The sequence below is a fragment of the Chionomys nivalis genome, chromosome 7, assembly GCF_950005125.1.
Source record: "Chionomys nivalis chromosome 7, mChiNiv1.1, whole genome shotgun sequence".
Classification (NCBI taxonomy): Eukaryota; Metazoa; Chordata; class Mammalia; order Rodentia; family Cricetidae; genus Chionomys; species Chionomys nivalis.
Window position 1 is genome coordinate 59731934 of NC_080092.1, and position 14187 is coordinate 59746120.

The window sequence follows — 14187 nt, forward strand, 5'->3', positions numbered from 1 at the left end:
GCATTAGTCACATGACCGAAGAAGGCCAGATTGTGGGTGTGGGAGAGTAGGGCTGTCCCTGCAGACCGTGGCTATGGCTACCATGCATCCTCAGTCTCCGCCCGTGTCCTCCTTGGCAGGTATGCTGTGTTTGGCCTTGGCTCCAGCATGTACCCTCAGTTCTGTGCCTTTGCTCATGACATCGACCAGAAGCTGTCCCAGCTGGGAGCGTCTCAGCTTGTCCACACAGGAGAAGGGGATGAACTCAGTGGGCAAGAGGACGCCTTCCGCGGCTGGGCTGTGCAAACCTTCCGGGTCAGTTCCCAGTCAGACAGGATGTAATGTGTTCATGCCAAACACACCTGAGCCTGGTGTTCCAGGGGTCATGACCTCTGCCAGGTGTAGGCCAGAGCTGTGGGCCTGATGTCTCAGGTCAAAGCAGCTCTCCCCAAACCCCACCCCACCAGGAAGTGTCACTCAGGGCTCTTGATCCAGGTGGGAGAAGGCAGCTCATCAACTCCCCGTCCTGAACTTCTGGCTTAAGGACTTTCCTACCAGTAGCCTTGGCCACCTCGGGACAGTGGTGCCTTGCTTCAGTCTCCCCAGTCTACAGAGGCAGGGACAGGGACCATACTGCTGACCTCTTGTGACCTGGCTGTATCTCCTCCAATCTTCTTTCTGGATTCTGCCCTGTAGATGGAGGGAATTTATCTCTGCAGTAAAAGGACACCAATTGGAAGCCCAGAAGACTTGGGTCTTCTCCATGAAGTTTTCTATCAGGATAGGGAAGCCCTGGGCCTCCCTCACTATATAGGAAGAGGATAAGAATATGATTGCAGCTTTAATATTTGCTATAATATCAATGGCCACTGTGTACTAAACCTGGGCTTCTCTGAGCTCCTTCAGTCCCCAGCTGACACACTTAGGAGTTTGGGGATGCATCCATTTGGTATTTGACCCACAGTGAAGGGTGGTGACGGTGATAATAAATGCCACTCTGCCTAACTTTCCAGGCGGCCTGTGAGACGTTTAATGTTCGAAGCAAACATCACATTCAGATCCCGAAACGCTACACTTCCAATGCAATATGGGAGCCACAGCAGTATAGGCTCACCCAGAGCCTGGAGCCTTTAGACATCAACAAAGGTACCAGCCCCTCTGCGTACTACTGGTCTTTCCTGCCTGGGTTAAGGCTATGTGAGCAAGGCTTGAGAGAGTGTAGTGAGAGCAGGGAGCCAGCATCAGTGGGTAGGTGGCAGGGGCAACTCTTCCAGACACTGTGCCAGCCTCTTGACCCACACGAACTGGCCTGTGGCAAATCCAGAGAAGTTACAGCTCAAGGACATGAAGTGTGGGGTAGCATGTGGGGGACAAGGGGCTGGAGCCAGTCTTCCAAAGGGAGCCACATGACATGAAGAATGCTTCTGGGGTGACTCGGGACAACAGTCAGTGGCTCAGCTCTGCCCATCCTGGGTGTCTGCATGTTAGAACATGCTTGGCTTTACCTCTGCCGTGGTCTGTGAATCCCAAATCCCTAAACTACATGGGTGTCCCAAGACTTTCTGTGTCTTAACGTCTAAACTGCATCTCCCAGTACTTCCCAACCTCAAAGCCACTGTTCATCCGGGATCCTTCTGGTTGTTTAATTTTAGTTACTGTTTCCCCCTTCTTTGTGTCTATGTGGAAGCAGGGAGCTGAGACAGGAACTCATGTGGCCTAGACTGTTCTCAAACTTTCCATGTGGCCAAGAATGGCCTCGAACTCCTGATTTCCTCCCTCTGCACCCAAGTGCTGGCATCATAGACTTGGGAGAACATCCGGCCAGGCCCAGGGTCTTTCTTTTTTTTTTTTTTTTTTGGTTTTTCGAGACAGGGTTTCTCTGTGGTTTTGGAGCCTGTCCTGGAACTAGCTCTGTAGACCAGGCTGGTCTCGAACTCACAGAGATCCGCCTGCCTCTGCCTCCCGAGTGCTGGGATTAAAGGCGTGCGCCACCACCGCCCAGCTCCCAGGGTCTTTCTTTACTTGTGATTCAAAACTAGCGGGGAAGGAAAACCTTACAGGTCCTACCTCAGGACAGCAAGAGCGAGAGTAGCCTGCAGGGATACTCCACTTAGCTTACGGGGCTTCCTCCACCACATCACAGGGCCTTCTCCCCCCACAGGGGCTCCACACACACACACACACAACACAGCAACTCCCTCCACAGCACAGGGGCTCCCCTCCACAGCACAGCGACTCCCCCCCACAGCACAGGGGCTCCCCCACAGCACAAGGGCTCCCCCCAACACACACACAGCACAGAAGCCCATGCCATCCTATCTCTGTCTCCCCAGCCCTCAGCAGTATGCACTCCAAGAACGTGTTCACCATGAGACTGAAATCTCAGCAGAATCTGCAGAGTAGGAAGTCCAGGTAAGGATGGGCAGGGCTCTGGGATGAATAAAGGACCCGAGCGAGTCAGTCTGTAGATGAGGAGGGAAGACGTGTCTGCTGAGGATGCTGCCTTCGGGACCAGCTTTCCTGCTAGTCCTTGGCACCTCTGCCTTTGCCCAGTTTGGGAACCAGGTCTCTGCCTCACTGACCCTCCTCTTTGGACTCTTACTAAAAGGGGTGACCAGGGGACACTCAGACCATTTGGGTCTTCAGATTTTTTTTTTTTTTTTTTTTTTTGATTTTTCGAGACAGGGTTTCTCCATAGTTTTTTGGTTCCTGTCCTGGAAGTAGCTCTTGTAGACCAGGCTGGCCTCGAACTCACAGAGATCCACCTGCCTCTGCCTCCCGAGTGCTGGGATTAAAGGTGTGCGCCACCACCGCCCGGCGGGTCTTCAGATATTTTGTGAGGATATTTGACAAGGATGGAAAGCTCTCAGCTGGGTAGATGAGGGTCATGGGTGACCTGTAATTTGTACCGAGTTGTCTTTCCTCTCCCTCACTCCTACCCTTTGGGGAGACTAGCCTCAGTTCTAATGAGAACAGGGTTTGTTCTAGAGACAAGGAAAAGCTATTTCCAATGCTCACACACCCTGGGTGAAATGCTTCTTGTGGCAAAGTTGTGGCCAAACCCTATGGGCTCGGTCGCTTGCTAGGGAGAGCTGTGGCCAAACTCCTTTGGAAAACTCTGAAGCTCGGAGGGTCCCCAACTGAGGGGAGGTCCTGCCACAAACCTTGGTTGGTGACCAAAGCTGGAGGAAGCCAGCAGGAGGGTGGCGGGAGAGTGCTTATCCCGGGGAAAGCTGCAGGTACCCAGGGCTCCCGTTTTTCTTCTGCAGTCGAACCACCCTGCTGGTCCAACTCTCCTTCGAGGGCAGCCAAGGCCCCAGCTATCTGCCTGGGGAACACCTTGGGATTTTCCCAGGCAACCAGGAGGCCCTGGTCCAGGGGATCTTGGAACGAGTTGTGGATTGCCCTTCGCCCCACCAAACCGTGTGCTTGGAGGTGCAGGATGAGAGCGGTGAGCCCCAGGCCCCCAGAAAGACCTACCCTCCTCACTCCCATCCCCAAGGACTGGGGACTATGTCTGTTCTGGTGTACTCCAGTCCCAGCTCATGGGAGAAACTCTGGTCTCCACTAGTAGTGATGCCTCCTGGAGTGTGTCCCCTTACCTCAGGGGAGGTATCAGAGAAGCAGAACCTGGTAGTGTCACCATCACCTGGGAGAAAGTGAGTCAGCCTGAAACTTAGAGACAAGGGACGTGAGGCATCCTTGGGGCTGTAAGAACGCGGATGTGGTCCAGATGGGATGCCACTAATATACAATCCTTTTTCCTAGAAGGAAGTGGGGGAGGGGAGAGTATGTGCCAGCATGCAGTAAACACCTGGACCAAGCACCATGTCAATCATTTCCCAAGTATGGTTCTCCTCATTGCCGGTGTCAGCCCAGCCTTTGCCAGAGACCACAGGGTTCAGACTCTCATCTGGGAAGTATGGAGTCAGTTTGAACCTGGGTCTGCTGACCCCAGATTGTGCTGTGATTGCTCTACAAGCTGTCTCTTGGAACCCCTGAAGCCTGGCTACCTCAATTTATACTGATCTATCTATCCGGAACCTCTTGATTTAATACCTCAGGGGACTGGAGCCATGAACCTTTCTCTAAATGTGCAGCTAGCCTCTGGGACATACATCAGTCTCCAGTGAACTTAGTCACTGTGAATTTGTAGTTCACGTGAGGATGTCAGAGACTCAAGTAGGGGGCACAAAAAGACATGGTTAGTTTGTCAGGACAATGTCAATATGGGTGCCCAGGTGGGAGCAGTCAGTCAGCCTACCTGGAGAAATTCATCAGCCCACCTGGAGCAATCAATCATCCCTGGCAGCCCTGTCTCAGCACCAGTACCTGATCTTTGCCACGATGTCAGAGCCTTCTCTTCCTTGAAGCTGGGGGATAGGAGTCTTCTGAGAGACCCAGACTGGGCCTTCCCAGACTGATACCTCACTCCCTCCATTCAGGCAGCTACTGGGTTAAGGACAAGAGGCTGCCCCCCTGCTCACTCACCCAAGCCCTCACCTACTTCCTGGACATCACTACCCCTCCCACCCAGCTGCAGCTCCACAAACTGGCCCGCCTGGCCACAGACAAGACTGAAAGGCAGAGGTTGGAGGCTCTGTGTCAGGTGAGGGTCTGGCTGGGGGGGTGAGGCCGGGGCATTTCATAGAGTAGAGGGACCTCTGAGACCATCTTCGCGAGGCTCTAGATGTGACTCATCCGTGTCTGGTGGGGGCTGGGTATCCTTTGCTGCCCATCTCTTGTACACGGTAGTACCAAGCGAACGAGTTTCTCTGAGAGCCAGTATGGTGTGCCCTGTATTCAAGCCCCATTTCTCTGACAAAATACACAATAGAAGCAATTTAAGGAGAGGAGGGTTCCGTCCGTCAGGGTGGGAGTCACAACAGCAGAAGTGTGGGTGGCTGGTCACCTCACTTCCGGAGTGAGGAAGCAGAGAAAGGTAGATGTAGAAGCCCCGCTCATTTTCTCCTTTTCCTCTTGTCTGGAGCCTCAACCCAGAGGAATTCCTGGTGGGTCTTCCCCAGTCGAACCTCTAGAAACACCCTCACAGAGGTGTGTTTCTGCGTGATCCTAAATCCAGTTCACAGTGAAGAGTAGTCAACACATAGCCGAAGGGCACTTCCTCGAATGTGCCCCATGGAGGGGCAGCCTCCACGAGTGGCCTTTGTCTTTCCAAATGTGAAACAAACGTGTGGCGTCAATGGATGTGATGGCAGGAGGGAACCGAGTTAATGGGTTAGTGGAGGGACATGCTTGTCTCTGTGAGAGGCACTGGGCACAGTAGCATCACCTCAACATCCGTGTGTGAAAGCTCTATCAACTTCAGTCCACAAGGACTAAGGCTAAGCTAGAAGGGACATCTAGCCATGATTTGAACCCAGATCCAACGGGTTTCAAATCATAGTGTAATAAGGAAGTGAGTTGATCTGGACATGGTGGTGCATGCCTGTGATCCCTGTACTCAAGAGGCTGAGGCAGGAGGATGGTGAGCTAGAGAACCAGCCTGGGCCAGCAAAAGAGTTCAAAGCCAATCTGGGTTATATAGCAAGACCTTGCCTTCATTCCCCCTCCCCCCCAAAATAGGGCATTGAGCCCTGCCCATAGGGTGCTAATATTGGGGAGGTTTCTGTGTTTTGATTTGTGTTGCTTGGTCTTGGTTTTGCTTTTGTCCTTCTTTTGTGGGCACTAGGAGTTGGCCTCAGGCCTTCATATATGCCAGGCAAGTGCTCTACCACTGGGACAAACTCCCATCTCTCTTATATTTTATTCTGAGGCAGGGTCTCACTAAGTTATCCAGGCTAACTCTCAGCTTAGTCTGTAGCCCCTGCTGTCAATGAACTTGGAATCCTCCTGCCTCAGTCTTGTGACTAGCTGATGTTGCAATACTGCCTCATCACACCTTAATTCTGCCCAGAATACATATCTAGGCACAACTGAAAAATGTTACTGGCTGCCCAGGTCTTTGCTTCCTCCCCAAGATAGTGGCCTCAGCACCCTGGACAGCGCCCGCCTTGCCCTTGTTGCGTGCCTAGGTGGGAGAGCTCCTTCCCTACAATGGCAGTTACCCTAATCCCTCACATTGCCCTTGGGTTTCAGCCCTCAGAGTACAATGATTGGAAGTTCAGCAACAGCCCCACGTTCCTGGAGGTGCTGGAAGAGTTCCCGTCATTGCGTGTGCCTGCTGCCTTCCTGCTGTCGCAGCTCCCCATTCTGAAGCCCCGCTACTACTCCATCAGCTCCTCCCAGGACCACACCCCCTCAGAGGTCCACCTCACTGTGGCCGTGGTCACCTATCGGACCCGAGGTGAGGCAGGCAGACTCTGACGTCATCTGCACTTGTTACTTTAAGGGCAGCTGTACTAGATTGTTTTTTGTTGCTGTGACAGACACCATGGCTACCTCCTCTACAATTTAGGAGAAGGAAGGGTTTGTTTAGTTTTCAGGTTACAGTCCATCATCATGGGAAACCGAGGCAGGAGCTTGAAGCATGGAGGAATATTGCTTTCTGGCTTGTTTCCTTTGGCTTGCTCAACTACTTCCTTATACAACTCAGGGTCACCTGCCCAGGGACAGCATGGCCCACCGTAGGCTAGACTCTCCTCCATCAGTTGACAATCTGCTCCACAGACATGCCCATGAGACAGCCTGGCAATTTATCAACTGAGAGTCCCTCTTCCTGGGTGCGTCAAGTTGATGGCCAAGATTAACTGACCGCCTTGGCAGCAGCTCAACACCTCGGAGCTTTGGTCCCTATCAGCTGCATGGTGCAGTGACGGTCACCTGCCAGAGTTTTCATTAATGTGAGAAGCTAGCTGTGTGGGACACATTGCCAGGAGGCAGGCATGAAGCTCGCCCCTTTGTCTGCCATCCATGTGTCCTTTACAAGGGAGGAAAAGAGGCATGGAGTGGGTAAGCCACTTTTTCTGAGTCACCCTGTTAATAACTGGAGACTCAGAGGCAGGGAGCTTAGCTCTGAAGCTAAGTACTGGACACCGTTACAGTCTCTGACTGTGGAACAGGCTCAAATGGGCAGAGCCTTGAACCCTTGGGGAACCCAGTTATTCTTAGGACCCTAATGATGCAGCCCAAGACAGGAAACTTTGGTACAGATTGTTCACGCCCCCATTGCTCTCATTCTGTGATCCATGCTGGGACCTACACTGGGTGTGGGAACTCTGCCAACAGGCTCTGCCCTCATAGAGTAGGCATAAGGCAAGTAGAGGGTGCAGGCATGGAGATCTTAGAGAAATGGCTGTGTGTGACTGTAAACAGTGGGTACCCTGAGAGAGTGAGTGGGCGTGTGTGTGGAGCTACCATAGACTAGAGGGTCCAGTGATCTGTCCACTTACTCTTGGATCCTGCACTAGGTGGACTTGGCTCCCTGTTCTAACATCTGTAACTGAGCTCTGTCTGAGCTGGAAGGTCTGGGCAGGGTCCATATCTCAGAGCCCTCCCTTCTTGGCAAAGAACACAGTTTCCAAATACTGGACAGAGCCTGTATTTAGACTGACCACACCTCATCACTGGGTGAGAGAGGAGATGCATGTGAGCCCTGTGGAGGCCGAATTACACAGAACAGAAGCAAAGGATCATTCAAGTTGCTGGAGGCCTCCTCTGTGTGTCTGGTCATGAGGAAGAAGTGAATATAACCCAGAGGAAACTGGGGTATCTACAGGCCCAGGAAAGGCTGCTGGGGAGGACAGAGATGCCAGAAGAAACAGGGGGAGTGGAAGACCATTCCTCATCCTGGGCTCCTACTGGTGAAGACCTTCATGAGGACACTCCAGTGCCAGCCCTGGGGGGTCACTTCCCACTGCTGTGGGCAGAGCCTTGGCAGGGAGTGTGGCGAGAGTCCCTAGACAAACACTTGGGAGATGCTCCAGAGCAGGTTCTTAACCTTCCCAATGCTGTGACCCTTTAATACAGTTCCTCACGTGTGGTGACCCTCCCAAACCATAAGATTATTTTCATTGTTACTTCATAACTGTAATTTTGCTACCCTTATGAATCTTAATGTTAATATCTGATATGCAACCCCCATGAAAGGGTCATTTGACCCTTGAAGAGGTTGCAACCCACAGGTTGAGAACCAATGCTCTAGATTAAGAGTGAGGGACCTAAGCATGCATGGACCTGTGTCCACTATGACTTTAGTCACCTGTTCCTCTTACTTCTCTGTGACTCTGTCTGCAATGGCAAGGGGAGAATTTGCTCATCGGGTCCCTTACAGCCTTCCCTGATCTGTGTGGAGAGTTGGAAGAGAAGGTAACTCCTCATTCAGGAACGAGGCACCCAAGGGGTCTTGGCAGTGTAGGAAGAGCACCCATCTGGGTTGCATGAAGGCCACAGCGGTTGTTGGTAATGTCTGTGCTGTCATTGCAGATGGTCAGGGTCCCCTGCACCATGGTGTCTGCAGCACTTGGATCAAAAACCTGAAGCCCCAGGACCCAGTGCCCTGCTTTGTGCGAAGGTAAGCACCACTCAGAACACTTGAGAACCCCTGGGTCTGGGGATTCTGCAATACAATGGAAGGATTTAGGACTGAGTGCTCCCCTCGGCCTATGAAGGTTTGAGGGGGGTGTGATTCTGGGTCTCTTCATTTTCCATCTGACTACAAGGTGTCGTGGAGTCCATGGCAAGGGCAATGGTGATGGTGGGTGGTGGGGTCCAGCGTACAGTGAGACTGGACCTTTCACCAAAGATCTCAGGTGTGGGGAGATGCAATGCCTTGGCAGGGAGGATAAAACTTTGCATAGGGCTTAGAGATCGGCGTATCCCTCCATCCCTGACAGTACCGCCATACTGTGTGCTCAGCTCCCTGGCCCTATCCTGAGTGTGTTTCCGCCTTGGGGTGTCTGAGGTCTCCTTCCTTCTGTTTCCTTGCAGCGTCAGTGGCTTCCAGCTCCCCGAGGACCCCTCCCTGCCTTGCATCCTCATTGGCCCTGGCACGGGCATCGCCCCCTTCCGCAGTTTCTGGCAACAGCGGTTCCATGACTCCCAGCACAGAGGTACAGGAAGGGAGCATGCTAGTTACCGTGATTACACATACACATGTACATCAAATTATTACACTGTACCACATAGGTAGGTAAACAGATTTGGAGGGTTTGTGGCTGCCCACTTCATTCATGTCTCCTCATGTTTCCTTGTTCTTTTTTTTTTGGGGGGGGGGAGGGTTGTTTTTGTTTTTTTCTTTTTGAGACAAGGTTTCTTTGTGTAACTTTTTTTTTTTTCGGTTTTTTGAGACAGGGTTTCTCTGTGGTTTTGGAGCCTGTCCTGGAACTAGCTCTTGTAGACCAGGCTGGTCTCGAACTCACAGAGATCCGCCTGCCTCTGCCTCCCAAGTGCTGGGATTAAAGGCGTGCGCCACCACCGCCCGGCGTCTTTGTGTAACTTTTGTGCCTGTCCTGGAACTTGTTCTGTAGGCCAGGTTGGCCTCAAACTCACAGCAATACAGCTGCCTCTGCTTCCTGAGTGCTGAGATTAAAGGCATGCGCCACCATCACCAGCTTTCTTGTCCTTTTTTAATGTATTTGGAGGGGTGCATGCGTCTGGACTCACATATGGAGGTCAGAGGTCAACTTGCTTCTCTTCTTCCACCACATCAGTCCCGGGGACCAGACTCTGTGTCTTAGGCTTAATGACAGCTCCCTTCCCTGCTCAACCATCGCACCAGCCCATTTTGCTGCACTTGTTTGCTTGTTTGTTTTTGTTTCTTTAATGATGGCCTTGTTTTTGGTACCATCTATGGAATAACCCATAGAATGAGCCTGTGAAGACGACCTCAAAGCTACAAGATGAAATTGATACATTTCAGATAGACATTTTCCTTTTGTTTGAGAAACAGCCCAAAAGAAAGGATATCTCTATGCTTAGAATTATCCCAGGAGGCTTTTGTAGAACCTTTAGCAATGCCTGACATTTAAGAGCATGAACATGAAGTCCAGCACAGTCAAGAGCATTCAGGAGGTAGTCTGGGATGTCCTGGACACCCGAGGCCTCCCCACCTGCATTTGATGTCAACTGTGTCAGAAGAGATGATTTTTACAAAAGAAGGCCACAGAATTTCTGGTATTTCACTAAAAGAATGCCCTTAGCATGTTAAACACACACACACACACACACACACACACACACACACCTACATATATACATCTGGGACAGAGTCTTGCTAGTGTATCCCTGGCTGAACCAAAAACTCCCTACATGGACAAGGCTGGCCTTGAATTTTCAGCAATCCTCCTGCCCCTACTAGCTATAATGATATTTTAAAAGGAGAAAGTAAAATTAAAATGCAATATGGCAAGTTAAAAAAAGATCTATGTGTTGATATAATCATAACTGACACTGACCCATGTTCTTCAGGACTGCTTCCATTAACTATAAACGGGGGATAATACCAGATAAGAAACTTACCTGTTGGGCACCTGATGGTCATGGGTCTCCCTCTGGTGGCTATTGTGGTAATTGCAACCTTCTGGGTTTTAAAGGGCTCAAAGGAGGTCGCATGACCTTGGTGTTTGGGTGCCGGCACCCAGAGGAGGATCACATCTATCAGGAAGAGATGCAGGAGATGGCCCGCAAGGGGGTGCTGTACCAGGTGCATACAGCCTACTCCCGGCTGCCAGGCAAGCCCAAGGTAAGTGTGCCCACCCAGCAAGCCCGTGCCTGAGCTACACAGTCCTCCCTCTCAGAGCCTCCTCTGCTCCAAAGTGGGAGACAGCTGCACAGCCTCAAGTGATATGAAAAGCACTATGAGGAGAACCCCAAGTCTGGAATGGTTTGAGAATCCCACTGTATCCGCAGTCCACAATGCGGGCAGCTGTAGGCGCCCAGCAGCCCTGGGTGCAGGGCTGTGTGGGGAGATGTCCTGTAGACTGGCTTTATCCTCAGCTCCACATTATCGACTTGTTGAGCTGATTCCACCAGGGCCCTCAAATGGGCACTGTGCTCCAGGGGCATGAGCAGTCAGTATAGACTCTCAGCTCAGACCCTTGTTTCCTGAGGATCCCCTTCGGTCCAACAGCTGAACCATCTTATGTGGAAAAAGCACAATTCTGAGCGACTTAGGACCTCTCTTATAAATGGGAACCTGGGTGCCTACACCCCAGTCCTAAATCAGAGCTGGGGCTGCTACATGCTGGGAAACGCCTTCTTCCTGGGGTATAGGCAGGCAGATCTCAGAGCTCTGGGCAGGGAGGGCCACTAGCTTGATGGAGCATTTCTGAAGTACGGTGAACTCGGGGACGATCCGTGGGTTCCATTGGCCAGGATGCTTGTGCATCCTGAGCTGAAGTCCTGACTGAAGCCCTCAGTGCCCCTCCTCCCCTCCTCATGGCCAGTGTGCCTGGCCACAGGGACCACCCAGGGCTGGTGCCACCATAGTCTCTACTTTTAGGTCTATGTTCAAGACATCCTGCAGACGGAGCTGGCCAGTGAGGTACTCAGCGTGCTCCATGGGGAGCAGGGCCACCTCTACATTTGTGGAGATGTGCGCATGGCTGGGGATGTGGCTACCGCCTTGAAGAAGCTTGTGGCCACCAAGCTGAACTTGAGCGAGGAGCAGGTTGAGGACTATTTCTTCCAGCTCAAGGTATGAAAGTTGCCATGGGACCCTAGAAAAGGGTGTAGGTGAAGGTCACGTGCCATTGGAATCGGCCCTGGGACCCAGAACTGGGAGGGCCCTGAAACCCTCTGCGCCACTGCAGACACCTGGGATGGGCTGACTGGCAGGGCTCCTGGGGGCGGGGACTTCCTGTTTCATACCGGCCGCCGGCTAGCTGAGAAGTCCGGCTGGTATTTTCCTAGAATCAGAGTAATAGACTCTGCTCCACACACCCCCGCAGAAAGGACCCATAGAGCAGAGCAGGGCTGTGGACACCAGGACTGGGAGATCTGTCCCTACTGGCTATGGGAAACATACATTTATTTACAGCGATCTGCTGGCTGGATGCCCTCAGGCCTCTCAGGAAGGACTCCCGGTAGCAGGGCTTGCCTTGTTCCAGGAGCTCAAGGACTGTCTGTGACATTTCCCGCTGCCCTTCTAAGGGCATTATGAGGGAAGAATGACTGTTACTCCATTTTGTAGAGGGAAGGGGTCCTGGTGCTGACTATGAGAGCCCAGACTCATGGCCTCTCTCTCCCTTTCCCTCTCTCTGTCTCTCTGGTTCCCAAACCTGTCCTTAAGGCTTAGACTCATGCTCCACATTTATATTAAGTGCCTACTATGTGTTAGAGATTAGAAGCAATTAACAAACTGCCTCCCCCCAAATGGCCTAGGACATGATAGTGCACACCTTTAATCCCAGCACTAGGGAAACAGAGGCAGGAGGATCAAGAGTTCAAGATCATCCCTCGGTTACATGTCAGTTCAAGGTCAGCCTCGGCCACGTGAGATCCTGTCTCAAAACAAAAAAAGCAAAAAGCCAAGCTAAATGGAGCTTACGTTCTGGCAGGGTTGATGAAAGAGAACACGTAGAATGTGCGCTGCTTCAGGTGAGGATTAAACAGAACAGAGGCTCAGAGCAGGCATGCATTATTTTAGTGAAGATGCTGCAGAGGGGGGTTACTGGGAGGTGACGTGTGAGCAAAGTCCCTGAAGAAGGTAAGGAAGCAGGTTTGTGCATCCCCGACACAGAGGTCTGGACTATTCTGTTGGGAGAGCAGCAGGTACAAAGGTCCCGGGGTGCAGATTGTTCTGATGTGTGGTGACTAGCAAGGACATCATGGATGCCTTACAAAGTGTGTTCAATGTGTGTCAGGTGTGGTCATGGACTTTTGTCATCAGGTGGGGCAGAGGCACGGCACACCTGTACACCCTAAGGCTTTGGGGAAGCTGAAGCTTTAGAGTGATGGGGTCAGCATGGGGTATCTGGGCTGCAGAGATGTCTTGGCAGTTAAAAGCATATACTATTCTGTATACCACCTGCCTGTAACTTCAGCTCCAGGGAATCTGATGCCCTCTTCTGGCCTCTGAGGGCATTGCGCTCGTGTACATACAACCATACAGCCACAACCACAGCCACACAACACACACACACACAGAGCACGGGCATGTGCAAAAATAAAATCATAGCCAGACACGGTGGCACATGCATGCCTTTAATTCCAGCACTCAGGAGGCAGAGGCAGGAAATCAATAATTTTTTTTTAATTAAAAAAAGAAAATAAAAGCTGGGGATGTAAGCTCAGTCCTTGCCTCGCACATGAGAGGCCCCAGACTTGATCTCTAGCACCAAGGAGAAAAGCTCCCAAGGTCAGATCATTTGTAACCCATGTTCGGGTCCATAAAGAGCAACAGGTGGCTTTGCCCTCAGCCTGCTGCTGTGTGCTCTGATTTCAAGACCTGGGGAAAGGGAGGCACACACAGCCTGCTGCATGCATGCATGCATGCATGCCAATCTCAAAACTCACATCCACTGGTGTTGTGTGGGATGGACACTAAGCAGGTAGTGGGGCCGCCATCCATCCATGAAGTTTGGGAAGAGGCTGAGGTGGGCCACGCACAGCACTGAGGAGAAATCGAACCTGGGTGTGACGACAGCAAGCCAGGCAAGCAGGAAGGCACAGGGTTAGTGAGTGCATTGCGTGTGTTGCCAGGAAGCTGTTGCAGCCCCAGGGTTTTGCGCAGGCTAGACGTGGGAACTGAGAGTTGGCTGCTTCAGCAGAGCTGACGCCTTGGCCTCTGTTTCATTTCACAGAGCCAGAAACGTTATCATGAAGATATCTTCGGTGCAGTCTTCTCCTACGGGGCAAAAAAGGGCAGCGCCTTGGGGCAGCCCAGAAGCACAAAGTTCTGACAGCCCAGGAGTTACAGCTTCCGACACGGAAGTCAGTGATGGACTCAACTCCCCAGCTGGTCAGGGGCCTTTTTCACCGAGTCCTTCACATTGTAACTCTCGTCAACACACCCTACCAAGTAACATTGTGGACTGCTTGAATCTCTCTTTCCCTCTCCCTCCCTCTTCTTTCTACTTCTCCTTCCCCTCTCATGCTTCCCTAAACCCTTGGAGCTGCAAAAAGAGAAAAAGGAAAAAAAAAATCTCCTGATCGAAGCACTTTGAGTGACCACCAGGAGGAGCCACGCATCGTGTACAGTTATTTATACTTTGTATTTAAGGAAACACCCAAGGCCCTCATGGGCCTTCCCTGTATAATTTCTCGATGAAAATATTGATACAAAATGCAATTTATTTTAATCACCCT

The 14187-nt window shown here is 51.7% G+C and overlaps 1 protein-coding gene across 1 annotated transcript in view; it reads left to right on the plus strand.

The window, feature by feature from the left end:
* The window catches only part of Nos2 (nitric oxide synthase 2), a 31473-nt gene extending 17582 nt beyond the window's left edge, over positions 1-13891 (plus strand). The window contains exons 15-25 of the mRNA XM_057774311.1: positions 120-294; positions 993-1125; positions 2313-2391; positions 3249-3430; positions 4425-4588; positions 6079-6286; positions 8365-8452; positions 8869-8990; positions 10473-10621; positions 11381-11575; positions 13683-13891. Coding sequence (XP_057630294.1) covers positions 120-294; positions 993-1125; positions 2313-2391; positions 3249-3430; positions 4425-4588; positions 6079-6286; positions 8365-8452; positions 8869-8990; positions 10473-10621; positions 11381-11575; positions 13683-13781 — 1594 coding nt within the window. The 3' untranslated portion in view covers positions 13782-13891. The remainder of the gene's footprint in view (positions 1-119; positions 295-992; positions 1126-2312; positions 2392-3248; positions 3431-4424; positions 4589-6078; positions 6287-8364; positions 8453-8868; positions 8991-10472; positions 10622-11380; positions 11576-13682) is intronic.
* Positions 13892-14187: the final 296 nt, after the last annotated feature.